This window comes from Tyto alba, unplaced genomic scaffold (genome assembly GCF_018691265.1).
Source record: "Tyto alba isolate M040663 unplaced genomic scaffold, T.alba_DEE_v4.0 Super-Scaffold_12, whole genome shotgun sequence".
NCBI lineage: Eukaryota > Metazoa > Chordata > Aves > Strigiformes > Tytonidae > Tyto > Tyto alba.
Genome location: NW_024881274.1, coordinates 7,219,059 through 7,244,030, shown reverse-complemented (window position 1 = coordinate 7,244,030; position 24,972 = coordinate 7,219,059). Strand labels below are relative to the sequence as shown.

The following is a 24,972-nucleotide window of genomic DNA, read 5'->3' as shown; positions in this document are numbered from 1 at the left end:
TATCAGCACTTCTTTGTGCCACAGAACTTAACAAGGTTTGATACTGTTTAAAATAGTGTTAGCTATGATGATATTGTTTGTAATAGTTCCTGCAGCCTGTTTTTGCAGAGCTGCACTGATTAAGTAACAAAACACTGTTGTATGGGCAGCGTGCTTTCGTCTGGCGTGGGCCAGACCCAGCATGAGCAGCCCCTGGCCCGTACGTGGCCGGGCTGAACAGGCACCTGCTCTTGCAACAACCCCATCGCTTTCAAAACCGGTGGGGTTCTGTGCTTTTCACAACAGCGCCCAACTGTCTGGCTTTATTTGGGTAAGAGCAAACAGGCTCTGAGCACTGGCAGAGAGGAAAACAGGAACAAGCAGGCTGCCTGAGACGGTAATTTTTTAAAAAGCAGGTAGTGGAGAAAGCACAGCCCTGGTTGTAGTGACTGGACTGCTTATAGCAATACAAAGTACCAGGCAGAATACCCTGCACATTAATGCCTTTTCAAAACATGACTTTTAGAGTTTTCTCTTTACTCAAAGGAAACTTAGATTCCTAACTTAGAAGATGTAGCTCTTACCTCTTTCAGCACCAAAAGCTTTATTGTATTTCTGAATGCTACTTTGCTCCTGTGTGCCTCCCTTCTCCACACTAGAGCATTGCCTGAAAGGATGAGCTTTTCTAATTAGCACGTAACATGTGAAATGTTACAGAACACCTGCTGTTCAAAAGTAAAACCAAACTGTGCTGGGTGCCCTGTGCATCACAGATGAACTATCACCAGCAGCGTAACAGTTTGCTACTGATACACTAGTGACTGCTGTAGAAGATGGTTCTATTTAAGAGGTAGAATTCTGTTCTCTGGAGCTTTTGTTCCACAGTTCCTATAGTGCTGCTTTGGAGTGGTACTGCCAATGATGTGTTTCAGTACTGCGTAAGAAAGTTCTAAGATACTTTGTGAAGTAATACCAGTGATAGAGTTTAAATGCTCCACAACCTTAAAAAAAAAAAAAAGGTACTTGCTGAAACGAATGTCTCTTAGGCACTGTACAGATACACTTTTTAATCCTCCAAATCTAACGACAATAATAGTGCTCCATGGGTGCACTGCTCAGTATGTTTTTTATTTGGTTGGGTTTTTGTTTGCTTTCTTGCTTGCTTTGGGTTTTCTGTTGTGTTTTGGTTTTTTTCTTTTTTAATTTAATTGCTTCTACTAAAGAAGAAAAATGAAAAAGCTACTATCTGCAATAGGCTGTTTGTTATAGTATTCAGTAGCAGTTTGGGCAGAAAGTTGTCCCATGGGATTGCTTCTCCACCTATCAACCAAACGATGGCTGTGAAGAAGCTGAAGCGTGAGGATATGCTCACACTAGTGCAAGCACAAGCCTTCCTGCAGAACTGCCTGTGTATCGTCGTAACGCTCTTACAAAAACACACATGCTTCCTGCTTAAAAAACCTGAAAGACATCACCTCCCCCACGCTACTCCCAGTAGACTCTACCTGTCTCCTCGCTGTGCTTAGACATAGAAACAATTCATTTTTTTTTCACGTAGAGCTAATGCATTTAGAATCGACTGTACCTGCTTCCAGTGCTCAGGGTTTAGTACGAACACACTTGTACTGATGATTCCAACAGCCAGGAGCATGAAATCTTCCTTTACTGTCAAAAACTTTGCTCTGCAGAAGTAGAAGTGTCTTCTAGTGTAGAACGATGCTAGCTTTACAGTTCAAAAGGACCTACTTCTGTAATTGCTATACAGCCTATGGACATGTTCGCTTATTCACTCCAAATAAAGCCTGATACTGTTAACTTTAATTGACAGGATTTTTACAATGAAGTTAAAACACTTGCCTAGCTTGCCCCTAAGGCAAATGTGGTGAAGCATAGTGCTTTGAACTGGTCTATTAAGATCAATAAGCAATGCTGAAAGCCCCTAAAATTAAAATCTTAAAACATGCCCCAAAAATGGCATAGTGGGAATTATGCTACTATTTTTTAGCTTTTTTTTTTGAGAGTTTTAATTTCAATTAACAGTCACATCAGTACTTACACCTGCAGTTTGCTTGGTGTTGAATTTTCGATGGCAATCTTCAACAAAGTGTTGTAGATGGTATCTCTTGTAAGATAGGAGAAGTCTAATAGTTGCATACACATCTGATGTAATGGTTTTGCAGGAAGCAAGCAGCCGTTGTGTCCTAGCACAGAGATCATACACAATCAGCCATACACTTTGAGTCATTAAACTGAATTAGAAAGAAGTGTTAGTTGCTGTAAGCGAGGGATGAAGATTTCTGGTGACAACTGCCCTTTGTTTCTTAATGCCACAGGCCTTCTCATGCCATAGGCTCTTTCAATCTCAGTATAATTTCACTCATTCTGAAATCCAGGTTGTCATGCCTGGGCAAAAAAAAAGGGTAAGTCATTGTAGAAAATGTGGCCTTACATTAGATTTTGGGGGTTTTAAACACTTCATCTTTTACTGAATGAGTCATGATGACTGCCCAAGAACAATATCAGGTTTTATTAAGAACTACATACAAAAAATAAAGCCCTGGCCAATCTGAAAAGTTTCATGTGCCTTCACGGTATGCAAAGCTCTGTAACATGAGACATTTTGTTTCAGATCAGTAATAGCTCTATTATGCTTTAAAAAAAATTCTTTACCATTCTCTCTTATTAATACTCTTACCTAAAACCTCTAGAAGCAATTCCACGTAAGCCAAAGGAGTTGACACGTTGATCTGGAAGTGCAGAGTTTTTAGAACTGCAAGCTCCGACTCAAGCAATTCCTGCTTAGTGTAGCAGTACTTTAAGGATTGCAGAAATTTTAAAGCCATGTCACTGTTAACTATCTGAAGAGGAAAAAAGATTATCTTCTAGGCAATAAGGCACATGCTAAGAACAAAGCACTTTCTTGCTTTACTCCTCCCACTGAATTTAAGGAGGAGCCACTGCAGCGATGCTGCCCGCTAACCCAGCTGTCTAACTCGTATTTTGAGCTGGCATCTCAAATCCAGCTCAGACCTCTGCCGCAGGTTTCCTCTACTCCACAAACCTTCCCCAGACAGGTGTGGACCCTCTGCAGCCATACAATTTTCAACAACCACAGGCCGAGTTTTCCCACTGCCTGTACTTTTTTCCCCCAGTATACAGGGAACATTTCCTGACAGGTTGTTACTTGACAAGTGACGATTAACCTGCCCCAAGTGGAAGAGATTTAGGTCTCCATTACAATATCCTTTGCATTTCATTATAACTACTATTTTTCAAAGAGGATATCTATTTTTTAATGGAGATTAATATGCTGTGTAATTTACTACACTGCTAAATAATGTTATAAGAAAAGGTTTAGCTGGCTTACATTATAGTGTAAGGAAACTTTGCTTGCAAGCTGAACGCACGACACAAGTCGCAGGACAAACGTGTCATATATCTGATTGCTCAGAGAGCTCCAGCTGCTCCCTTGTCCTTGTTCATGGTTCCCTCTGGAGGACTTACAGATTTGTTCTACTTGCTTGATCATAAACCTACAAAACCCACAACTGCTCAGAAAACAGATCTCTTCTGCTAAGAAAAAGGAAGAAAAGCAATTCTCCATGCACTCACAATATACGGATAGCTGTTAATTTGAATTAAATTAGTAAAGTGACAAAGCTCTAGACACACAAAAAGCCATTATTCGTTGTTTGGATGAGCTGTACAGAGCGCGCACAGCGTAACCGCGTGAGAGAAACGAGAGATGCACTAAGCGCTCAGAGCACCCGTTACCTTTCAAGTAACTCCACTGCTTGGTACCTTGCGGAGTGGTCCAAGTGCCATTTTTCAGACAAAAGGAATATAAATTCTGGAAAAACAACAAACAAAAAAACCCCCCCAACAAATAATTGCGATAGTCGTTCACTTCAGCCAAGTGACGCTCCTCACGGAGCTGTTAACCTCCCTGGGAGGCGGCGGCGGCCTCACCCACGATCCGCGTCTCCTTGAAGAACCCGGCCCGGCCCGGCAGCTCGCTCAGGTGCCGCTCGTTCTCCGTGGCCAGGCGGATCAGCGCGTCCTCGATGATCTCGGGAGCGACCCCGCCGAACACGGGCCCCGAGTCCCGGCCCCGGGACGCTGCCCGCGCCTGGGGCCCCATTCAGCCGCGCGGGCGGTAACCGCCGCACCGGCAGCACGGCGCTGCGCTGCCGCCGGTCCCGCGGAACCCCCCGCGAGCCGCGGAGGCGGCACTGGGCTCCCGCAACCGCCCCCCCCACCGGCGACGGGGCCGGTTCCGCGGGGCCGCAGCCGCGAACCCGGTTCCCGCCGCCACTCCGCGAGGCTCCGCCCCGAGGCCTTCCCGGTCACGGGACCCCGCCCCACCAATCAGAGCGCGCTCCCGCCACCGCCCCGCTCCCACTGCGCCTGCGCGCGGCGAGCTGATTGGCCCGCCTCCCCGCCGGCCGCGACGTAGCTCCGCGCCGTGCGGACAGGGAAGATGGCGGCGGCGCGGGGCCCGGGCGGCGAGGCGCCCTTCGCGCGGCGCATCGACCCGGGGCGGGAGCCGGGGCTGAGCCCCGAGCAGCGGCTGCTCATGGCGCGGGTGGAGCGCGCCCAGCGCCACCGCGCGCTGCAACGGCGGCTCCGCGGCCGCAACGCGCTGCTGGCGCTCGGCATCGGCGCGGCGGTGGTCGGGATCTGTATCCTGCGGGGGCCGGGCCGGGGGGGCCGCGCCGGGCGGGCCGCGCCGCTGCTTTCCTTAACCCGCCGGCACAGACGGCTACACCTTCTACTCGGTGTCGCAGGAGCGGTTCCTGGACGAGCTGGAGCAAGAGGCGGAGGCGGCGCGGGAACGGGCGCGGGAGCGGGCCGCTGGCGCGGCGAGCTGAGCGCGGAGGGCCCCGCCCGGCCCCGGCGAGCCCCGTGAGTCAGCCGCGGCCCCCGCGGGGCTGGACGGGCCGCCGGCACCGGGGGATCGCCGGGGCACGGGCTGGGTGGGCTCCCCGGGCGCAGAGCTCCCTCCTTACAGCAGCGCCCTCGCTCCCCACAATAAACGCCCCGTCCGGAGGCTGCGGCAGCGCCCGGTGTTCGAGCAGCGGGCGGCCGGCGCCCAGCTCGGGGTCCTGCCCAGGTGTCGGCCGGGATGGGGCAATTCGCATTCTGCCTTTTATCGTCTGGCGCAGTTTGTGCTCTTGCCAAGGGCAGCGTCCACGAGTCCCGCCAAACAAGACACAGACAGACCCCACTTGTATTTAATTCGTATTTATGAAAACACTTTCCGGACGTCGGTTCGTAGGGAAACACGCTGCGGCCACTCCCCGTGCTGCAGCTCCGTCACCCGGCGGGAGCTTCGTCCCACCCCGCAGCCGGCTCGGCTGTGCAGGACGAGATGGGGCAGCCCCGGGGCGTGGGGCTGGGGGTGGGGTGAGGGGGACGCGGTTTGGGGGGGCGGGGGGGGGGGTGTTCTGCTCGGGGCAAGGCACCGGTGGGGACTGGTTCTGCCAGCACGGGTCCAGCTCGGGGTAAAGCTGTGAAGGATGGTGGCACCTCGCCTGCATCCTGCCACTGGGGCTGGGCTTGAGCAAAGGGGCTGGGAACGGCGGGGAGGGGTTGTGGGGCACAAGGAGGTGGGAGGAGAAGCGTGGGCCAGGCCTGCCTTCCTCTGATACAGAGGTACCCTGCTGGGGGTGGGTGGGTGGGGGGGCCGGGCTGCCCCCAGGGCCAGCGCTGTCCTCCCGGGAGGTGCAGGGGCTCTCGCCCACCCCCAGGGCAGCAGGCACTTGGTTGAGGTAGTTCCTGAAGTCACTCCTGGCCAGCTGGCTACTGGGGAGAGAAGTAGTGGTGAGCTGGGGCCGGCTGGGAGTTCCACAGGGCCCCCAGCAGCGGGACCAGCCCCCCACCCCTTACCATCCGGGCCAGGTCCTCGGCGAAGGTCACACCCTTGCTCAGCCGCTGCTCCTGCGAGCCGGTGCTGCTGCCGCTCAGCGAGTTGCGGCGCATGATGCCTGCCGGGACAGAGCGGCCCTGAGCGGGGGCGCCGGTGGGGCCCCGACAACCCGTGGGCCCAGGGTCGGTGTCCCACAGCCCCCCCAGCCGCGGGGGCTGGTACCTGGGGGCTGCGCCAGCTCCAGGCGCTGGAGGCTGTTGCGGCGGGAGGGGTTGAAACTGCCCTTGGAGAGGCGGCGCTGGCGGCTGGAGAGCACGGCGGCTGGGGAGACGATGCCCAGCGGCGGCTGCTTCCCCATCCGCAGGTACAGCTCCTCAATCTCCTTCTTCTGGGCGCTCTGCAGCAGCTGCACCTCGGCCAGGTGCCTGGGGGGAACCGGGAGGGGCTGAGCCATGCACCGCACCCGGCCGGGCCCTCTGGGGACAGGGCACCGAGACCTGCCCCGGCCCCTGTGCAGCCCCCCCGGGTGCAGCCCAACTGCCCCGCTCCCCCCCATGCTGCAGGGCTGCTCACTTCTGGCGCAGGTTCTGCAGCTCCTCCCAGATCTCCTCGTCCTCGCTCTCGGTATCGTCACTGCTCAGGTAGGACAGGCTGCGGGAGTAGCTCAGCCAGACCTGGCTCAGCACGGCTTGCGGCGCGCTCTCCGCACTCTCCTCCCCGGGGCCCTCCCGGTCGCTCTCCACTGGTGCCGCCGTGCTCTCCTTGGCCAGCGCCTCTCCAGCCTCAGGGTCCTGCTCCGCCGTCTCCAGCGCCGAGTCCGAGTCGCTGCTTGAGCTGCCGCCTGTGTCGGGGGCCGTGGGCAGGGGGGAGCCGCTCGCTGGCGGCTCCGTGTCGCGCTGCTCACCCTCGCTGCTGCCTGGCACTGGGGAGGACGCAGCCGGGTCCTTGGTCGGCGTCACTTGGAACCGGCCCAGGATCTGGGGCTTGGCTTCTGCGGAGGACAGGGGGCAGTTGGTGGGGTTCAGGGCATGTGGGCTGGCAGGGATGGCACGGGGTCCCGGCACAGCCATGGCTGCGTGGCACAGCCATGGCCCTTCCCCACCTCACCTTCGTTGATGGGCGAGAGCCGGGCCTTGGGCGCGCCAGGGGCTGGCGACTCTGAGATGATGAGGGGGTGGCTGGGCTTGGGGGAGCCGGGTGGCACCTGCGGACACCTGAGTGCCATCAGCCACCCCACCCCGGGTCCCCCCACATCTCCTGACCCCCCCCCCCACTGCTGCTCCCATGCCACGGGACCCACTGCCCGCTCAGCCCCTCCCTGTGTCCCAGGGACTCTGTCCCATCCCAGGGCATCATCCACAGCAACAACCCAGCTCCACTGGTGCTGAGCCCCGCCACAGGCAGCCCCCGCCACCTCGACACTCACCGTGCTGCTCTCTGGGCTCCCCGGTGTGGACGTGCTCAGTGATGGCGGGGGGCTCCCCACGGCCCCGCTGCCTGCAGGGCATGGCGGGGACGGTGGTGCCAAGGGAGGGAATGGTGTGGGCCCCCCAGCAGCGGGGTCGGCAGCCCCCCCTGACTGCAGCGTCCCACCGCCGGCCGGGGCTGGCTTGGCCATGCTGGTGGGGTCGGGTAGACGAAGCGCGGGGGCCCCAGGACGAGGGTCTGCGGCCGTGGCAGCAGCGGGGGGTAGAGGTGCCCACCCGAGCTGGCAATGGAGGAGACGGCGGGCAGCAGCGTGTGGGCCACGCTCATCACCGCCAGGGAGAAGACATTGGCCAGGGACAGGAGTGGGGAAGTGGGGGACCAGGGTGTGCTGGTCACAGGGGGGCTCAGGGGGCTGCTGGGCTCACTGGGGACGGGGGATGTGGGGAGCGGTAGTGGGGACAGGAGGGCTTGGGGCAGGGCTGGTGGGACAGGCCCCCCCGGGGTGCTTGGGGGGGTCTGTGGGAACGCTGGCGATGTCGTCAGCCAGGAGGGAGCCATCGAGACGAGGGGCCAGGTCTGGACAGAGCCTGTGGAGAGGGGAGCATCAGGAGCGGTCCCTAGCACGCCCCGGGCAGCTCAGGGCCTCACAGCAGTGAGCCGCACAGGCTGGGGCCAGCAGCCCCGCTGGGACGGAGGTGCCTGGCCTCGCAGCGCTGGTACCTGCGGGGGAGCCCGGCAGCACTGGCCGCAGCTCACGGGCCGGGGCTGCCGGCGGCTCTGCAGGGCTGGTGAGGTCGTTCTCTGACGGGGAGCTGCTCAGCGACGGCAGGACGGGGGACTGGACCGAGAGGCTGGGACTGGTGCAGCCCAGGTCTGTGGCAGAGGGGTGACAGCCGGCGCTTAGCTGGGGCAGGATGTACTCCACAGGACCCCCGGCCTCGGGCAGGACCGTCACCCACCCTGCCCAGGGCTGGGGTGGGGACGGGAAGGGCCCACACTGGGACAGAGACGTACCGCTGAGTGAGGATGAGGAGGAGATGGAGCGTGAGAGCTCCTGCAGCTGCAGGTCCGCCTGCCAAGGGGGATGCAGCTGAGCCCCCGCTGGCCCCCACCCCAGTCCCACCGCCTGCGGGGACAGGAGCTGGCAGCCCAGGGGGCAGGGGGGCTCCACGACCCGTTGCAGGAGCGGGAGGTGACCTGCAGCTGCAGGCATGGGGCAGCTCCCACGCAGGGCTGGAGCACTCTGCACCCCAGCCCCCTCCCCACGGGGCTCCCCAGGGCCAGGCAGCACCCCCAGCCGTGCTCAGCACCGGCGGCGTCCCCAGCGCTTCCCGGGCCGGGCGCTCACCGGGCTGCCCACGCTGTGCTCGGCCTCAGGGCTCTCGGGCAGCTCAGCGGCGCTGCGCCCATCCTTGCGGAGCAGGGTCTCCACGCGGTGGATGATGTCCCGGATGCGGTGGACGAAGCCGTCCTGCTCCGACTTGAGGATGAACTCATTGTGGAACTGAGGGCGGGGGGGCCGGTCAGCACCCGGCACGGCCAGGCAGGCCCCTGCCCTCACCCCTGCCCGTGCTCACCATGACGGCTGCGATTTCCTCCGGGTTGTCCCCGTCCAGGTCAAACTTGAAGGTCACCATCTTGTTGTTGTAGGTCTGCAGCTGGCACTCCACCACCCGGTCGTTCTTGTCGGAGATCTGTGGGCGGCAGGGTGGGCTCAGCCCAGGGACCACCCACCCACCCACCCAGCCCCCCCCCCCCGGCACTCACGTTGGTGATGCGCAGCCTGGACCGGGCTCTGCGCCGCAGCAGCTTCCCCGCGGCACGCTTGGGCGGCAGCTTGGCGCTCCGCTCGCCGGCCGAGAGCCCCTCGCAACCGTCGCTCATGCCGGATGCCACGTCTGAGGCGTAGCTGCAGGAAGCCCCAGCGCCGGAGCATCAGCACGGCCGTTCCCCAGCGGAGATCCCAGGGGAGCATCAGCACGGCCACGCTCCCCGGCCCCTGCCCGGCCCTGCGGCCTTACCTGTCCACCGGCGAGGAGAAGCCGCTGGCGGGGGGCAGCTGCACCGCGATGCTCTGCGGGGAGAGGATGGCGTGAGCCGGTGCCGCAGCCACCCTGACCCCCAGCCCCACGGGGTCCCACTCACCGTGGGGAAGCAGCGCACGGGGCGGGCGGGTGGTGGGCTGGCGGGGTCCCCCACCGAGAAGCTGCGGTGGGCCAGGTCCGGGGAGTCCAAGAAGCCGGAGGAGCTCAGGTAGCCGTCTGTCTCACAGTCGGCTGCAGAGGAGCGCTTGGGTGAGCACGGCCGGAGTGAGTCCCCTCCCTGGCTTGTGCCCCTGGGAACTGGCTGTGGGGCTGGGTGCACGGCGTGGCTGGAGGTGGGGAGAGACACCCCCCGGCAGGGACCCCCCTCCCCAGGCTGCCCCGCTGTGCCCCCTGCCCCGGTTTGCCCCGCCGTCCCCCCGCCCGGTGCCTACGCACAGGTGGCCGAGGAGTAGCTGGTGTGCCGGTACGCAAAGTGCTGGTGCTGGTCGGCCTCGGGCTCCTCGGGCTCTGGGGGGAAGGTGCTACTGAAGACGGAGTCCCCGGAGCCAGGGGTGGCGGGGGCGGGCGCGGAGGCCCCGGCGGCAGTGGGGACTTGAGCTCCTCCAGCAGCCGCAGGACGCCGGGCGGCTGCTCCGGCTCTGCAGGCGACAGCACGTCCTGGGCGCGCTTCAGCTTCTCCCGCTTGCGCTTGATGGCGACCACGCGGTCCCGCACCGCCTTGGCCACCAGCTTGTAGTCGGCCTCGCAGACAAAGCCCAGGACCACCTGCACGGGAGGGGGCTCGTCGCGTCGGGGAACAGGAGCCCCGTGGTGCCCAGGGTCCCTCCGTCCCTGCACCCACCATCTCCTGGGCCACCTCCTCCGCCACGTCCTTGTAGAGCTCGAAGAGGAACTCGATGGCGTTGTTGTCCTTGTACTTGCCGTGCAGCTTCTTCGTGTCATCCATGCGCAGCCAGAGCTTGAGCCCAGACTTGATGCCGTCGTCCTCCTCAGCCAGCTCCACGTGCACCCCAGTGTCCTCCTGGAAGAAGGAGTGCTCCAGCAGGTCCTGGATGGTGTACCTGGGGGGAGCACGGCTCAGTGCAGGGCCGGGGGCCGGGGTGGGGCTCTGCCGCCCAGGCCCCCCCTCCCCACCCACCTCTCATTCTTGTCCATACGGATGCAGCCCTCGATGATCTCTTTCAGCTCCGGCACCTTCACCTTGTAGAAGCTGCTGGGCTTCAGGCCCTGGGGGCAACAGGCATCAGTGCCCCGTGTGCCAGACCCCACCACGGTGCCGGGTTCCCAGGGCTCAGGGCTGAACCCAGGCTCTGCGGGGCCACGGTGCTGCCAGACGCTCCCCAGGCAGCCGTGGCCCCACAGCCCCCCATGCCCCCCGGCACAGCACCACCGGCAGCAGGGGACATGTGGGGACAGGGCTCCCAGCCTGGGGCTCCACCGGCCCGGCCGCGGCTCCCGCGGTGGGGCCACACGTGCCTGCACGGGCAGCCGGGGCCAGGACGCCCCGCGGCTCCGGGTTTCCAGCCCAGCAGGCAGGAGCTGGTCGGGACCGGCTGGGGCAGCCAAGCAGACCCACTCCCGTTCCGCCCCATTAACACACTGGCACTGCCTGGCATGGGGCGAGGAACACAGGGTCTGGCCAAGCCGCAGCCCCTCCACCCCCCACAGGCCCCATGCCCCGGCATGGCACCCTCTTACTGCCCGGACTATTTTTAGCTGTTTGCACAACCTGCACGGTGACATGCTTCAGGGAGCAGCGAGGCCCAACAGCTCCGTCTGACCGGCCCCCCAGCCCCCTCGCCCTGGCTCCCAGGCCAGCAGCATCGCCCCAGCCCGGGGCCGCTCACCGAGGTGACCTTGCGGTAGATCTGGGCAGCGTTCTGGCACTCGGAGTAGGGGTACTCCGAGGTGGCCATCTCCAGCATGCACATCCCAAAGGCGTAGACGTCCACTGCCTCATCGTACTTCTCCTCATACATCTCCGGCGCCATGAACTCGGGGGTGCCTGGAGGTGGCAGTGGGGCTCAGCACCCTGGGGGCACCGACGTGGGGCAGCCACGAGCCCAGCCCACCGGGGCCGCGTTGGGACCTCACCTATGACGCTCTTGGCGAAGGAAGCTCGCTTGAGCGTGGCCAGGCCCAGGTCCCCGATCTTGACCGAGCCGGTGGGGCCCGTGATGAAGATGTTGTCGCACTTGAGGTCACGGTGGATGATGGGGGGTGAGCGGGTGTGCAGGAAATGCAGCCCCTTGAGGATCTGCCGGCTCCAGCGCTGCAGCACCTTCAGCTTCATCTCCTTGAACCGCTTCAGATAGCTGTGGGGAGACCCACAGGGCTCAGCCCCCAGCCCCAGCCCCCCCTCCTGCTGCTGCACGAGCCTGTCCGGATACAGGTGCCCACACAGGGCGAGTGGCAAAGAGCATCGTGGAGTCAGGGGCTCCTGGTGCCCTCCCCAGCTGGGCTCTGCAGAGGTGGCAAGAAAACTGGAAGAGCCAAAAGGAAGAGCTGAGCTCCCTGCGCTGCCTGTGCCAACACCCAGCCAGGGCAAGCGGCCAGTGCTGCCGCCCTGCGTGGCACTGGGGTGCCCAGGCCGCACCGTCCCCATGCAGGAGGGTGCCAGTGAAGTTCCTGGGTCGCCAAACATCCAGCAGCAACCCCTGATTTCTGTCTCCAGCTCCTAGCCCTGCCCCGCCATCCACTCACATCCCACCCAAGCCCAACACAGCCTGTCGTCCCCACGCGAACACCCACATCAAGTGCCCAGGCTGGGGGTGCAGGCCCATCCCTCGCCTCCCCGCCACTGGAGGGACCCCGTCCCCTCCCCTGCACACCCCGACCTGGCAGTCCCTGCTCACGTTTTCAGGGTGCCGGATGTCATGAGCTCTGTGACCAGCACGATGCAGATCTGGCCTTTGACGGATGACTTCCAGGAGTCGTAGAAGCGGACGATGTTGGGATGCTGCAGCCCCTTCAGCATCTCCACCTCCTCACTGAACCGCTGCCGCTCTGTCTTCGACAGCTTCCGCATCTGCGGGAGCCGGCGGGGAGGTGAGGGGGGTACATGGGGGGATGCTGCATCTTACAAGAGCCCCTCGCATGCGTGTCCCTATGTCCCTACGTCCGAGGCAGCACGGGCAGCTGTGGCCCCAGCACAGAGCGGGGCCAGCCCTGCTGTCCCCCAGCACAGGGGCTCACGCAGGGCTGGGGCCACCCCAGACCATGGTGTCACCCCTCCTGGCCAGTCCCGCACCCCAGCACCTGCAGTGCTGCTCTGGATGAAGCCGCTCTCCCCTGGTCTGGGGAGGGATGGCCAAAGCCTCCCACGGCAGATGGTGTGTCGAGAAGCCCGTGTGCTTCCCTGCCATGGAAGCTGCCCTGCACTGGGGCTGCCTGGCCCCACTCCTGTTGCTCGTAGCCCCCAGCCAGCGCCCACCACCCCACCACAGGATGGGGAGCCCCAGCCTGCAGTCACCCAGCCCAGGACATGCAGGGACTCTGCAGCAGACCCGATGGCCGCAGCCCCCCCCGCCCCCCACCAGGACAGCACCGGCTCCCAGCACCGGGCACCAGCATGGCAGGGTGCCGGGCCAGCCTCAATGAGGCCTTTGTTGGGGAAAGCAGTCAGGGGAGGCTCCAGCCCAGGTTTTTCCATGTTCCTACTGCTCGAGTTAATTAAAGTGGAAATCGAAGCCGAGCGCTGACACGGGCACTGAGCGGAGCTGGGGCCGAGGCCAGCGGGGAGGACACAGACCCCTCATCCTGGAGGGACAGAGCCCCAGAGCGCAGGGGGGGGGAGGCGGCCGGGTAAGACCCCAAAGGAGCCGGGTGCTGCCCCGAGCCCGCGCAGGAGCCGGAGAGGAGCAGGGACGCCTCCGCCACAGCCCGCAATGTCGAAGGGCTCAGCCGCCGCCGAGCCTGGGGCCCCCCAGCCAGGACCCCCATCCAGCCCACGCTCGCGGGGCCGAGGAAACCCGAGCTGCCGCGGGCGGCCACCGCGCTCCCACCACCGGGCACTGCCGGAGCCGTGCTCGGCTCCTTGGCCAGCGGCCGCCAACCAGCAGCCCAGGCAGTTTCGTAATATTTTCATTGCATCACAGCCGGCCCCTCGGCCAGGCTGGAGCCGCTCCATAATCCCCTCTGCTTTTAACACACGCTCAGGGACCCGGCTCAGCCCAGATGAGAACCTGAGCCCGGCTGCAGCGGGATGAATGGGACCTTTCATACTGGAGAGGAAAACAGCAACCAAAGCCCCTGCGTGGCACGGCGGCACACCAGCTGCCCTGCCCAGCGCCACGGCCACCCCCAGACCCCCTGGCCCCCCACTCCCCACTGAGGAGCCTGGAGGCTTCACTGCACCCCCCGCAAACCTGCAAGGGCATGGGGGAAGCCAACATGGGCTGCAAACAGCGTCAGGGAGGGAGTCACAGGCAGACACAGCCCTCCCAGATCAGCCAGAGGGGACCTCGCTTGAAGCAGTCATGCTGGCGCAGCCCCCGCTGTGCCACCCCCAGCCCCAAGCAGAACCCCCGGCACGAGGCCACATCCCCCAGGGTACCAAGCTTGTCCCCCCACGCCTGTGCCAGGACTGCTGGGCTTGCCCAGCACCATTCCTCCCGCAGCCAGTCCCATGGCTGAGCACCCCAACACTCTCCCCACCGAGTGCTGGCAGTGGGGAGCAGAGCCCAGCCTGGCCAGTGAGGAGCTGCTCATCCAGGGACTGGGCAGCGGGGAGGGCCCCGCAGGCTGAGATGCCAGCAGAGCCCGAGCGGCACGCAGGGACAGCGTGTCCTTCCCTGGCAGCACCTCGCGCCGGGCAGAGCGGGGCCGGCGGCGCGGGGCCGGGCGATGAGCTGGCTGGCGGGGGTCCAGCCCCATCCCATCAGCCAGGAGCTGGCTGCCGGGGAGCCCGGCACGGCCAGCGGCGGGAGCCAAGGCCAGCACGGGAGGAGGGAGGGCCAGGCACGGGGGCCGGGGATGGCTCTCGCCTCTGTGGCAGGAGGCTCTCCCCAGCACACGGAGGTGCCGGTGCTCGGCGCAGCGTCCAGAGCCCTGGCAGGGCCCTGTCCCTGTGATGCCGCGGGCAGGGGGTCCTGGCAGCCTGCAAAAGCCCCATGTGCGGGGCTGAGAGTCGCGCCCAGAAAAGGGGGTCGCTCGCGCACTGGAGGGACGTTCACAGCAACACCGTGACCAGGCACGGAGTGGGTGCTAGAGACCAGCCAGTACCCACAGCAGCAGGGAGGTCCTGAGCCCCCCGGCCCCCCAGCCCAGGGGTCGGCACTACAGCAGCAGCGGGTGCCCGCACCCCACTGCCCATCCCCACGGGTCTGCCCCCCACCACGTGGCAAGCGGTGACCTCCTGCACGCTCGCACGAGCACGCACACACTCATGTTCCCAAGTCCACAGGACCCCCCATCCAGAAATCCCCCCGGTCTCCTCAGTTCGTCTCCTGGACAGACAGCTGAGTCCCAGGTGCTGCCCCAAGGCCTCGCCAGGCTCAGTCGCAGCACGATTCCCCACCACAGTGCAGGCAGGATGGGCCGGGCCTCTGAGGGACAGGATCTTGCAAAGATGCAGGAATTTAGGAAGAAATCCCCTGGGCCGAGGTTACCTGCCCAACCTGGGCACAGGGGCTGGGGGAGGCACGGCAGCAGCCGCTGCCCTGGCTGCTCTCGCCTGCAGGGAGCCCGAGGGGACCCACAGGAAAACCGCTCACAGCCAGGTATTTACAGCTTGATCCCGCTCCGGGCCTCCGGTTTCCTCCCTGCTTCCTCCTTCCCTGCTGCCCGCAGCACCTATCAACAGAAATAGTCCCCAGTCTAAAGCTGGAAAGCACAAACAGGTCACGGAAGGGGCTGCGGAACACAGGCAGGAGGCAAAGACAGACACTGCGTTCAGGACTGGGGGGCAGCGGCACGGGGAAGGGGACGGGCAGGTCCCCAGAGGGGTCCCACGGGAAGGCAGGGGACAGGCAAAAACAGCCTCCAGGTCATCAGGCACCGGGGAGGGAAGGGCAGGGCGAGGATGGCCCAGAGAGCTGGGATTTGGGATCAGGAGCCATCACAGCAGCTGGACAAGGCTCCCTGGACCGGAACAGGTCAGGGCTGAGGTTAGGTATTCATTTAGAATTGAAAGGCAATAAAAGGAGAACTGTGAAAGACACAGGACAAAGCTATTTTTAAAAGGGCAGAACCACAACCATTTTTATTTGCGGTTCCAAATCCCGTATTTGTGTCACAGTGTCTGATTCTTTGCATGATTGCTGAAAACCCAAACTTTTTAAAGTCTGCTTCTGTGCTTTCAGCCCCTCGTGGGACGTGGATTTTGGGACAAGAGACACTGGATAAAGAGCAGTCAGTGGGCCAGAGCTGAATAGTGGGTGGGGAAGGGTGGGGGCTGGGGCGGAGGAATGGGGGGGCCAGGCTCCAGGGCTGCGTGGGACAGGAGTGGGGCCGGGGCTGCCCACGCCGGCTGGCCCTCCAGGGACTCTCAGCTACAGCCCGGCTGCACTCCGCCAGGAAGGGGGTGCTGGGCAGCGGAGGGGAGCCAGGGCTGCCAGGTCCCGCAGGCACCGTGGGATGCTGACGGGACGGCCCTTGGCAGGAGCTCGGCCTCTCCGCACACATCCCCCACCGGCGTTCCATGGGCCAAGCGAGCGGCTCCCGCAGCTCCAGCCACGCCGGCCCGGCAGGCTCACCGCGTAGGCAGCGGGGCCAGTGCGTGCCCGCTAGACTCGGGGCACTGGAGTGGTTTTGCTTCCCAAGTCCCCTTCCTCTGCCCGGGACGGGGCAGCTTCATCCCACCGGCAGCCACCTTGCAAAACGCCAGAGCTGCCCGCACGCAGCCACAGGAGCACGCTGCCTGCACCGCTGCCTGCACCGCTGCCTGCACCGCTGCCAGACCTGTGCCAAAGAGCCCCGTGTGCGCACGCAGCCCCTGGCCTGGGCTGCGGGACGGGCACTGGGGGCCACATCCAGCCCCAGCAGACACGCAGGAGCTGCTGTGACCCAGCAAGGCTGGGGCCTGGGGCCCTGCAGGGCAGCGCATCCTGGCTACGGGGATGAGCAGGAGGGCAGGGAGGGAGCCGTGCTGCCAGCCCTGCTACACGCACCGGGAGCCAGCGCAGGGGAGCTGCGGCATGTCTGCAACGAGGGGCTGAGACCCACAGGGAGGGATGCGGAGCCAGCTGGGTGGGAAGTGCCGGGCAGGGCTGACTCATCCAGAGAAGGTCCTGGGCTCGCAGAGGAGAGCCCTCCCCTGCCAGCAGCAGGCTGGCGCTTCCCCCACTGCCCGAAGGGATGCGGGACAAAAAGGGAGCTCAGGAGCATTGGGACAGAGCCGCGCGCCCGAGGGAGGGGGCCGGCTGAAGCAATTGTGCAACCCATGAAGGCAGGCGGAGGCCCCAGACCTCACCTTCCTCGCTCAGAGGCCACAGTCAGCTCCTCCAGAAATCACCCACCGCTATCTCAGGATCTCTTCTTGCACTACTGGGCTGCAACCACCCCAAGGACCCAGCCCGGGCAGCCACCCACAGCTGCACCAAGGCTTTAGGAACAAGACAACAAACTCGCAAGACACGTTTTTCTGTGTAAACAAGGACTTGGACCTTCCAGCAGCCACCCCAGGGTCAGGAGCCTGTTGGGAGACTTTGGACTTCACCAAAGCCCCTCCCCAGGGGCTCCAAGGAAAAGAGGGAGACCCGTGGCATGGCTCCCCCTGAGCACCTCCATGGGCAGGATCAGGCCCATCAAAAGCAACGAGCGGGAGACAGTGTTGTGGAGCCAACACCTTCACCACTGCCCTCAGCGACCTGCTGTTAGCATCCCACTGCCAGGCTGCAGAGACCTGCTCACAGACCACAGGTCTGGGTGCTCCCAGCTGGGAGCCCCTGGCAGCATCGCAGGAACGATGCGCAGGTGCCCACGGACTCTGCTTCAGCCAAGGACAAGCAGCCCGAGCGCACCAAGGTCGCACCGTACTCTGGTCCCGACTGACGCCCGGCCCCAGGCTCGCTGCGGGCACGTGCCCCAGAGCACGCCGAGGGCTATCGCAGCAAACCTCGGAGCCAGCTCCAGCGCTGGCACAGGCACGTGCGCGGAGGCCGGCGCAGGAGGGAGCAGCCCTGCCCTTGCTGCCCTTCCAGAGGGGAAGCTGCAAGCTGGCGGGCACTGAAAAAGCAGCGAGGCGCTCAGGACCAGCAGCTGGTCCCGGATCCACTTGTAGACCCCCAGAACAGGGCCTGGTGCCGGGAGCGCGGGGACCCTGGCGTGTTCCATAGCACGGGCAGCGGGAAGGCAAATGGAAAACAGCACGTGATGGGCAGGAGGGCCGGGAGCAGCAGTGTTGAGCGGGAAGCCTGGGCCCAGGCCAAGAGCTCCGTGCAGCGCCGAGGCACCGGCGGTGATGGGCGCAGTGCAGGGCAGAGAGGGGAGCCCGAGCCCGGGTGCCGGCGGCCTGCCCTGCCGCTGCAGAAGGGCACCGACAGCCTGGCAGGAATGGGGGATCTCGGGTCCCTGCACTCTCCGGGACCGGCTCCAGCCCAGGGGAGACGTCCCACACGACAGCCCCGGGCAGGGGGTGGCGAGCAGGGGGGCTCGGGGCCGGGCGGCGGGGAGGGGGCTGCCCACACCAGGGAAACTGGAGGGAGAAGAGAAACTGTACCCCTGCCGACACCCCCTCCCCGGGGTGGGGGGCTGCGGGAACAGGCAGGCTGCGGGCAGGACCCGGGCAGCCGCCTCCCACCCCCGGCAGCGCGGCCCCGCGGGCGGCCGTACCTGCAGCTCGCACCAGGCCACCTCCACGGTGGTCTCCGTGTCCAGCCCCTTGTAGACGGTCTTGAAGGAGCCGCGGCCGATCTCGATGTCGAACTTGAGGAACCGGCCGTCGGGGGAGGTGGCGACCGCGCGCGTCTCCACCTCCTCGCTCTCCGTCTCCTCCGGCTCCCGGCGCCCCGCGGCGCCCGACGGCGGCGGGGACCCCCCGCGCCCCCCGCCCGGCGCCGGGTACCCCAGCAGCTCCAGCTCGGCCGAGCTCCGTCGGTTGAAGCGGGAGGAGGCGCGGCGGGAGTCGCGCCCCGAGGGCCGCCGGCCGCGGCTGCGGTGCGGGGCCCGCCCGGGGAGCCCCGGCCCCGGCCCCGGCCCCGGCTCCGGCTCGGACGCGGAGCCGCCGCCCGCCCGCTCCGCCTCGGGCTGGGACATGGCCCCGGCGGCGGGGGGCTCGGCCGGCAGCATCGGCCCAGCCCGGCCCGGGGCGGCCGCTCCCGCGCAGCTTCGCACCCGGTGCCGCCGCGGCCCCGCAGCCAGAAGCGACCGCCGAGCCCCGGCCCGGGCACCGGCACCGGCACCGGCCCCGCCCGGCGGCCCCGCCCCCGCCCCGCCCGGGCCCGCCCCCGCGCGGCCGCCGCCCCCCGCCTGCGCTGCGCCACCGGCCCCGCCACCGGGCACCGGGCACCAGCCCCTCCGCTGGCCGCCGGCCCTGCCCCCGGCCCCCGACCCCACCACCGGCTACCGGGCACCGGGCACCGGCCCCGACCCCACCACCGGCCCCGCCACCGGGCACCGGGCACCAGCTACCGGGCACCAGCCACCAGCCCCCGGCCCCGACCCCACCACCGGCCCCGCCACCGGCTACCAGGCACCAGCTACCGGGCACCGGCCCCGCGCCGGGACGGGCGCCCAGCGCTGCGGTTGCGGGCACCGGCACCGCGCACGGCCTCGGCCCTGCTCGCCGGGGCGGGGGGCGGGGGGCATTCCCCCCCCCGCCCCCCGTTCTCCCCGCTCGGCCCTGACCGGGGGGGACTCTGTCCGGCTCCCATCCCGAGCGCCCCCGCCGTGGCGCTGACCCGGGGGCTCCGAGCCCTCCCGTCCCCGCCGGGCAGCCCCTTCCCCGGCCCAGAGGGGCTCGGCGTGCGGGGGTGCTGTAACCGAAGCCCCGGCCGGGTGACGCAGCCAAAGTCGTGCCACGGGAAAGCTCCTGATTGAGACATTTCCTCGGAGCTTCTGCCTCGGGGTCCCAGAGCCGCGTGTCCCGGAGAAGCCCCGTCCCGCTCCCCAGCTGCGGGGTCAGCCTCACGCTGACAGCACTGTCCCTGGCAGCCACTCCTCTCGGGGTTTACTTCGGTCTGAAATCCTGAAATTAGGGTCATGCAAATAGGAAGATACAACCGTGTGTGTCAGCCCTGTGTGAGCCAAAGGCCCGAACAAGAGCTTGTTGTCTCCCCAGGTTAAACCAGGAGGTTGTTCTACTCAGTGAAGTTGTTTACACAAAACACAAAGCAATTGAGGCTGGCGCTAATTTATTTTCCCTAAGGTCAGATTGTTTCTACTCAACGATACCGGAAACATTAAGGAGAGGATCCACACGGGAGCACAGCCGCATCCCCCCCCAACGCTGACCCAGCACACGCAGGGTGACCCCGAGCAATCTGGGATGGCCGGATCCTCAGCAGAGCTACAGACCCCCTGTCCGGCGGGAGGAGGGAGAAGCACTTAATGAAATGCTGCTCCTACAGAAGCCCTGGCTAGGCTGAGCGTCACGGTGCTGATCTCCCGCACAGGCAGGCCCTGCTCCCCCCACACGACCCTGCGTGTCCAGTCCTGCTCTCCGGGTACCACCTCCCCAGGAGCATCTTCCTGCCGCTCGCCTGCAGCACGGGCCGGGGAGCAGAGAGCAGCAGCCGCATCCTCACGCAGCCCCGCGCTCCCCCGAGTGCACAGGGGGCACAGTCCTGGGGGAACAACCACTGGCTAAAGGACACGTGTCCAGTGCTGGCCCCCCCCCGGGTCCTGCCTGCAGGAGAGGCAGCCCCTCGCCCAGAGCACTGGCGTCTGTATCTGCCAGAGACAAAAGGCTGGGACAGATGGGCCGGCTGGTGTGGCAGACTCGTGTTGTAAGGTGCGGCATGGTTTGACCCGGCTCTTCCAAACAGCTGCTTTGTTTGGATGAACCCTGGCCCAGACCTGTCCGGAGCCTGCCTGCTTCTCACCAGATCCACTACCAGAAAGGGGTGCACCCCTGGTCCCCTCACAGCTGCCTCTGACGCTGCATCTCTCAGGCTTTCCCACTCCTGTTGAACTCTCTTCTCCAGCACCTCACAGGCTGCACAAAGTAAGGAGCCTTCCCAGGAGCTGGGCAATCACTGTCCCAGCCCGGGAGGGCAGGAGGAGATGGGCAAAGAGCCGTCTGTCCTCCAGGCCCCTGCAGCCTCTGCCTCTCCTCTGGAACCTGCCACAGGACACAAGGCTGCAGCTTTTACTCATGCAACATATGTCAGGTTTAAAAAACTCCCTGCTTAAAAAGTGGTTGCTTTTATTTTTATCCTGTGTTGACTACAGCTTCCAGCAGAGGTGGAGATTTCAGGCTTTCCCAGCTGAAAACCCTCAGTCTGATCCGCAGGACGGGCAGTGCCGTGTCTTGTTCTGCAGCTGCCGGAACAGAGGCAGATCCGGCAGCTCCGGCAGCGGTGGGGGCTGCGGAGGATCAATCCCAGCACCGGCCAGCGCATGCTGATGGCTTCCTAAATTAAACAGGACAACAGATCCGTCCTCAGAGGGAAAGGGTGCTGGGTGGGGTGGGAGCTCCCCCCGCCCCAGGACAGGCTGGCTCGGCTGTCCCCAGCCTGGGAAGCCCAACGAGAGAAAACCACTCCCGGCTCCTCACTCTCTCCGCACAGGACGGACCCAGCTTGTCCACGAAGGGGGCCCGAGGGCAGCCAGCCCCGAGTTGGGCAGGGAGAACGAACCCGCAGAGCTCCGAGCAGCAGCAGGGCTCCCGGCCACAGCCAAAACGCTGCCCAAGCCCCTGCGGGCCGGCTCGGCGGCCGCCGCCACCCAGGGTCCCTGCCAGGGGCCCCACGCTGCCCAGGCACGGGGACATGGCCCGGGCTGGCATGGAGCCCCAGCTCTTCAGCGAGAGACGCGGAGCCAGGCAGGGATCTCGGCTTGGTCCCTGGTAGGCTCATGTCCCCTTATCAAGTGTTTTCATCGTGAAACGAGATGCCTCAGAAGATCCCAGAGGAGCAAAGGAGTGTCCCGGTCCTGGTCCTGGTGAGGCCCCTGCAGATGGGAGAGGAAATTAGGGGTGAGGTTGGCTCAGGCTGCTGCCCTGCCACATACCCCTAGTAAACGGGCTCAGAAGTTCCCTGACTGCCCCCCCAGACGCCGCCCCACCCCACAAGCTTGGCAGGGGGAGGCAGCTCGGGCAGGGGTATGTGTCCCTTCCCGACCTGGGCTGGGGCACCAAGCTGGAGCCAGCTTGGCCCAAAATCAGACGTTCCTACTCCACAATCAGCCACCCGTGGCAGCGCTCCGATGGTGCCCGCAGCTCCCCGACCGTTATCAGGGTGACATTTCTGGGCTGCGAGTGCCAGCGCCAGCCCTCTGCTTTGAGGAACCGCTGCAATCAGGCAACGTAACCCATTTCTCACTTGCATTTGGCTGCCAGGAAGAGAACAGGGGACTGTGTAATCACTCTCCTCAGGATTAGATCATTAATCAAAGCCCTGCTCGGCTCCTTGCTCCAGCAAGCCCTGCCAGGAATTGTCTGTTCTGATCCTGGAGCTTGGGGCAGGATCATGGAGGGGCCGGGGCCAGGTCCAAATGCAGGCGCCCCCCGCAGATGGGGGCTGCACAGCTTGGGCTGTGAGGCACGGGGAGCCCGTCCCGGGAAGGGTCAGAGTGGAGGAGGGCTCCGCAGCGACCCAGGGCTTGTTTCATGGTTGGCTTCAGCACCCTGTGCCCGCAGGAGCTCCCAGCCTCCTCCTGCCCTAACACACAAGAGTTCAGGTCAGAGGAGATGTCACCCAAACCTCAGTCGTGGCTTTAACCCCAGACAGATAACTTTGGAGGATTTCCTTAGCCCAGAGTTCCAGATGTAACCCACCTGCAAGTTTATCCCAGCATATAAATTTATCAAACTGAAACAACTCTTGTTCCTAACTAGCCACGTTAAATAAAAACCCTCTTGGTGTTTTTCCTTCCCTGACGAGCGGGACCTGAGTGTGCACAGCCTGATAGCGCCTTATCTCAGCACCAAGCCCCCAAGCTCTGCCTCGCCCCGGCCAGCGAGCCCTAATCACCGTGGCCAGATGTGGCAACGGCCTCAGAGTGGCCACGGGCCCAAGGCAGGGGGCCTGTGCCAGCCCTCCCCCCCCAAAACACCACTTTCCCCAGCGAGACCCTCCACAGGGACAGGCCTGAACGCGCCTCTGGGTGCTGGAGCCCCAACCCTGCCCATCCTGGTGCGTCTGGGAGTGCAGAGAGGTTTGGGTTTGGTTTTTAAACACTCTGATGCCAACCCCCCCGTGAGGAGGGGTCGGCCGTGGTGCAGTGCCGGGCAATACAGCGCGGGCAGAGAAGCAGCAGGCGAGGGAGCTGCCCGGCCGGGTCTCACCATGCTCCTGCACAAACACGGGCTGCCCCTGCCCTCCGCTCTGCCCCGGGAGTGCCGGGACCAGACACCACTGCTCCTGTGCACGGGAATGGCACAGTTGGTGGCTGCCGTGCTCTCTCCCCACGAGCAGTCTAATTACGTCTCCTTCAACTCTACCCAGCGCCCGAGGGCTTCCACACCAGAGCAGCCTCACAGCATCTCTGCCCTGGCTCTGGTGTCCCAATCCCACGATTACATCATCAAACGCTATGAAGGGCTGAATAAAGAGAAGGAAGCCAGTTTCAGAGGACAATTAAAAGGTTCTGGTTTACCTGCCCACAGGAGCTTTCATCATCACGAGCTACAAACTGCCACCGTCCCTCACAGAGAGAACAGCCAGGGAGCATCTGCCCCCTCCAGGGCGGCAGCACCAGCCGGCAGCGGCTCTTCCAGCCCCGTCCCCTGGCCCGGGCAATCGCCGGCAGACAGCAGCGGCCGTGAGCACCTCGCTGCTGCGGCACTGCCGTGGTGCCTGGCACAGGGAGTCAGTCCCACAAGGACCTCACAGGCACGGCTGGATGCGACCTTTTGTAACCGGCCGAGAGGGTGCGGAAAAAGAATTTTACACCATGTCCATTCTGAAGGGGGAACATACTCTTCCTCCTCCTCTCACTAAGTAAGCAACTAAATAGGAAGCTGAAAAAGAGCAGTGAATCACTGCCAGGAGCGCCTTGGAAAGAAGACTGGTTTTAGGCTTATCTAATGTCACATCAGCCATTTCCTAAGAAGGGAGAAAATTTAATTAAGAACACAGACTTACTCAAGGACAGTCAGGTTACATACAGCACATGCAGCTTGGAACACAATGCTGAGAGGTCAGCATCACGCATACAGAGAGCAAGAAATACAAACATCCCGGGCCTGGCTGCTAAAGGCTCGTTATTCGGGATCAAACGCAGATGCCATCAGGCACAGAACAGCCAGCACGGACACACAGCTCGCTGCAGGGGTATGGGAACAGCAAGAGGGGAGGACACAGCAACCGGAGAGGGAAGGAGTCGACGTGGGTGGCGTGAAGAGGGAGGAAGAGGCAGATCTCAGACACTGAAACAATCCCAGGGCAGACACTGGTAGCGGACGATGGCTACACTGAGACTTTCCTGGCTGCAAACACAGGGGGAGGATCCCCATCCAGGCAGCGAGCCCCGGTTTGAGCAGAGCCTGCGCCAGCCACGGGACACAGGTGCTGGCTGTGCCAGGACACGCCGCGGGGCTCCCGGCACGGCACAGGCTTTGCTTCTGCAAAGGTGGCTGCAGGGAGCTGGGCTGGAGCAGTCCCATGCCCCGGAGAGACAGTGCCCGGCGGCACCAAGAGAGCTCGTTGTGTCCCCGGCACTTCCATCCCCAAGGGCTGCCGCGTCCACCCGCTGCCCCCAAACCTCCCAGCTCGGGTGGGGACTCGGCCCGGGCTGCCACGGCAGGCGCAGGGCACGCGCGGCCAGCCCAGGCCACTGCGGAACCGGCGGGAGGGCAGCAGGCGTGCTCCCCGCGGGCTGCGCCATCCTGCGCCGCGTCACCTCGGCGCCCGCGGGGACGTGAGGGTCCCCAGAAAGGAGCAGAGACACTAGCCCAGCGCGAGAGCTGCCGGGGCCTTCCTCCGGCGGAGGAGTGCCGGCGCGCGGGAACTGCTCCGCAGCACTTGTCACCGGCACAGAGAGGAACCCCGGGCACCAGCCTCCGGCCGCGGCTCTGGAGCGGCGTGCCCACACCAAGCCAGCACTCCCGCCAAGTTCAGATCAACGGGCTCCTGCTACAAAAGGGAAACTTTCACATTTCACAGCCCCACAAACTCAGCCTGGACTCCAGCATCTTCTCTACGCTGAAAATCACCGACCGTCGACGACAGCTGTCAGCAGCACTGCAGCTGAACCAGCGCTGAGCTGTTCTCCAAGGGCAGGGCAGGCAGGACAAGCTGTTCAGCACTGGCTGGGGACAGACGGCTGAAGCGCCGTCTGCTCTGCTGGATCCCAGGAACCACCACTCTGGGTCTGACCGAAGGTGGTCCCCACGCAGCACCCCACCCCCGCCGGCAACAAGCACCCAGGGCTCGGGCAAAGAACGGGAAAGGCGAGCGTGATCCTTCCCTGGCACCGCTGTCCAGCTTCCCCTGGTCATCGAGGAAGGATTTATTGGGTCACTGTACCTGCATCGTGGCTTCTGACATGCCGAGTACTTCGTTATCAGCACTGAGAATCTAAAATCTTAAGTCATGCCCTCTACCAACC

At 63.7% G+C, this 24,972-nt stretch overlaps 3 protein-coding genes across 4 annotated transcripts; 1 reads left to right on the top strand and 2 right to left on the bottom strand.

The window, feature by feature from the left end:
• Positions 1 to 807: 807 nt before the first annotated feature.
• On the bottom strand, positions 808 to 4,298 carry LOC122152854 (cyclin N-terminal domain-containing protein 1-like). Of its 2 annotated transcripts, none has more exons than XM_042787437.1 (7): positions 3,949 to 4,298; positions 3,754 to 3,829; positions 3,347 to 3,512; positions 2,675 to 2,837; positions 2,036 to 2,180; positions 1,565 to 1,661; positions 808 to 980 (listed from the first exon to the last, which is right to left on the bottom strand). In XM_042787437.1, the coding sequence occupies exons 1-7, from the start codon at positions 4,118 to 4,120 to the stop codon at positions 819 to 821; spliced, it is 981 nt and encodes a 326-aa protein (XP_042643371.1). In that variant the 5' UTR covers positions 4,121 to 4,298; the 3' UTR covers positions 808 to 818. The 2 variants fall into 2 exon arrangements, with proteins under 2 accessions (XP_042643371.1, XP_042643370.1); XM_042787436.1 differs by having other exon boundaries at positions 3,347 to 3,552; positions 3,953 to 4,298.
• Positions 4,299 to 4,457: 159 nt separating this feature from the next.
• LOC122152838 (cytochrome c oxidase assembly factor 3 homolog, mitochondrial-like) lies at positions 4,458 to 5,119 on the top strand. The gene is made up of 2 exons (XM_042787216.1): positions 4,458 to 4,661; positions 4,738 to 5,119. Exons 1-2 carry the CDS (start codon positions 4,460 to 4,462, stop codon positions 4,848 to 4,850), a joined length of 315 nt encoding a protein of 104 aa, XP_042643150.1. The 5' UTR covers positions 4,458 to 4,459; the 3' UTR covers positions 4,851 to 5,119.
• Positions 5,120 to 5,207: 88 nt separating this feature from the next.
• On the bottom strand, positions 5,208 to 18,650 carry LOC122152824 (serine/threonine-protein kinase WNK4-like). Its single transcript, XM_042787185.1, is given in 22 exon segments — positions 5,208 to 5,781; positions 5,869 to 5,966; positions 6,071 to 6,273; positions 6,422 to 6,839; positions 6,956 to 7,052; positions 7,275 to 7,477; positions 7,480 to 7,863; positions 7,997 to 8,149; positions 8,291 to 8,348; positions 8,625 to 8,780; positions 8,854 to 8,970; positions 9,044 to 9,185; positions 9,298 to 9,350; positions 9,422 to 9,552; positions 9,757 to 9,888; positions 9,891 to 10,086; positions 10,163 to 10,382; positions 10,460 to 10,548; positions 11,169 to 11,326; positions 11,416 to 11,636; positions 12,177 to 12,349; positions 18,094 to 18,650. Coding segments are annotated over 22 exon segments (3,876 nt in total). The 5' UTR covers positions 18,550 to 18,650; the 3' UTR covers positions 5,208 to 5,763.
• Positions 18,651 to 24,972: the final 6,322 nt, after the last annotated feature.

Bases quoted from the DNA above. Each gene is read 5' to 3' on its own strand.
- LOC122152854 (XM_042787436.1), bottom strand. From the start codon at position 4,120: ATGGGGCCCCAGGCGCGGGCAGCGTCCCGGGGCCGGGACTCGGGGCCC. The intron at 3,830-3,952 runs GTGGGTGAGGCC...TTGTTTTTCCAG, and splicing joins TCTTCAAGGAGACGCGGATC to AATTTATATTCCTTTTGTCT. The intron at 1,662-2,035 runs GTAAGTACTGAT...CTACTTCTGCAG, and splicing joins ACACCAAGCAAACTGCAGGT to AGCAAAGTTTTTGACAGTAA.
- LOC122152838 (XM_042787216.1), top strand. From the start codon at position 4,460: ATGGCGGCGGCGCGGGGCCCGGGCGGCGAGGCGCCCTTCGCGCGGCGC. The intron at 4,662-4,737 runs GTATCCTGCGGG...CCGCCGGCACAG, and splicing joins CGCGGCGGTGGTCGGGATCT to ACGGCTACACCTTCTACTCG.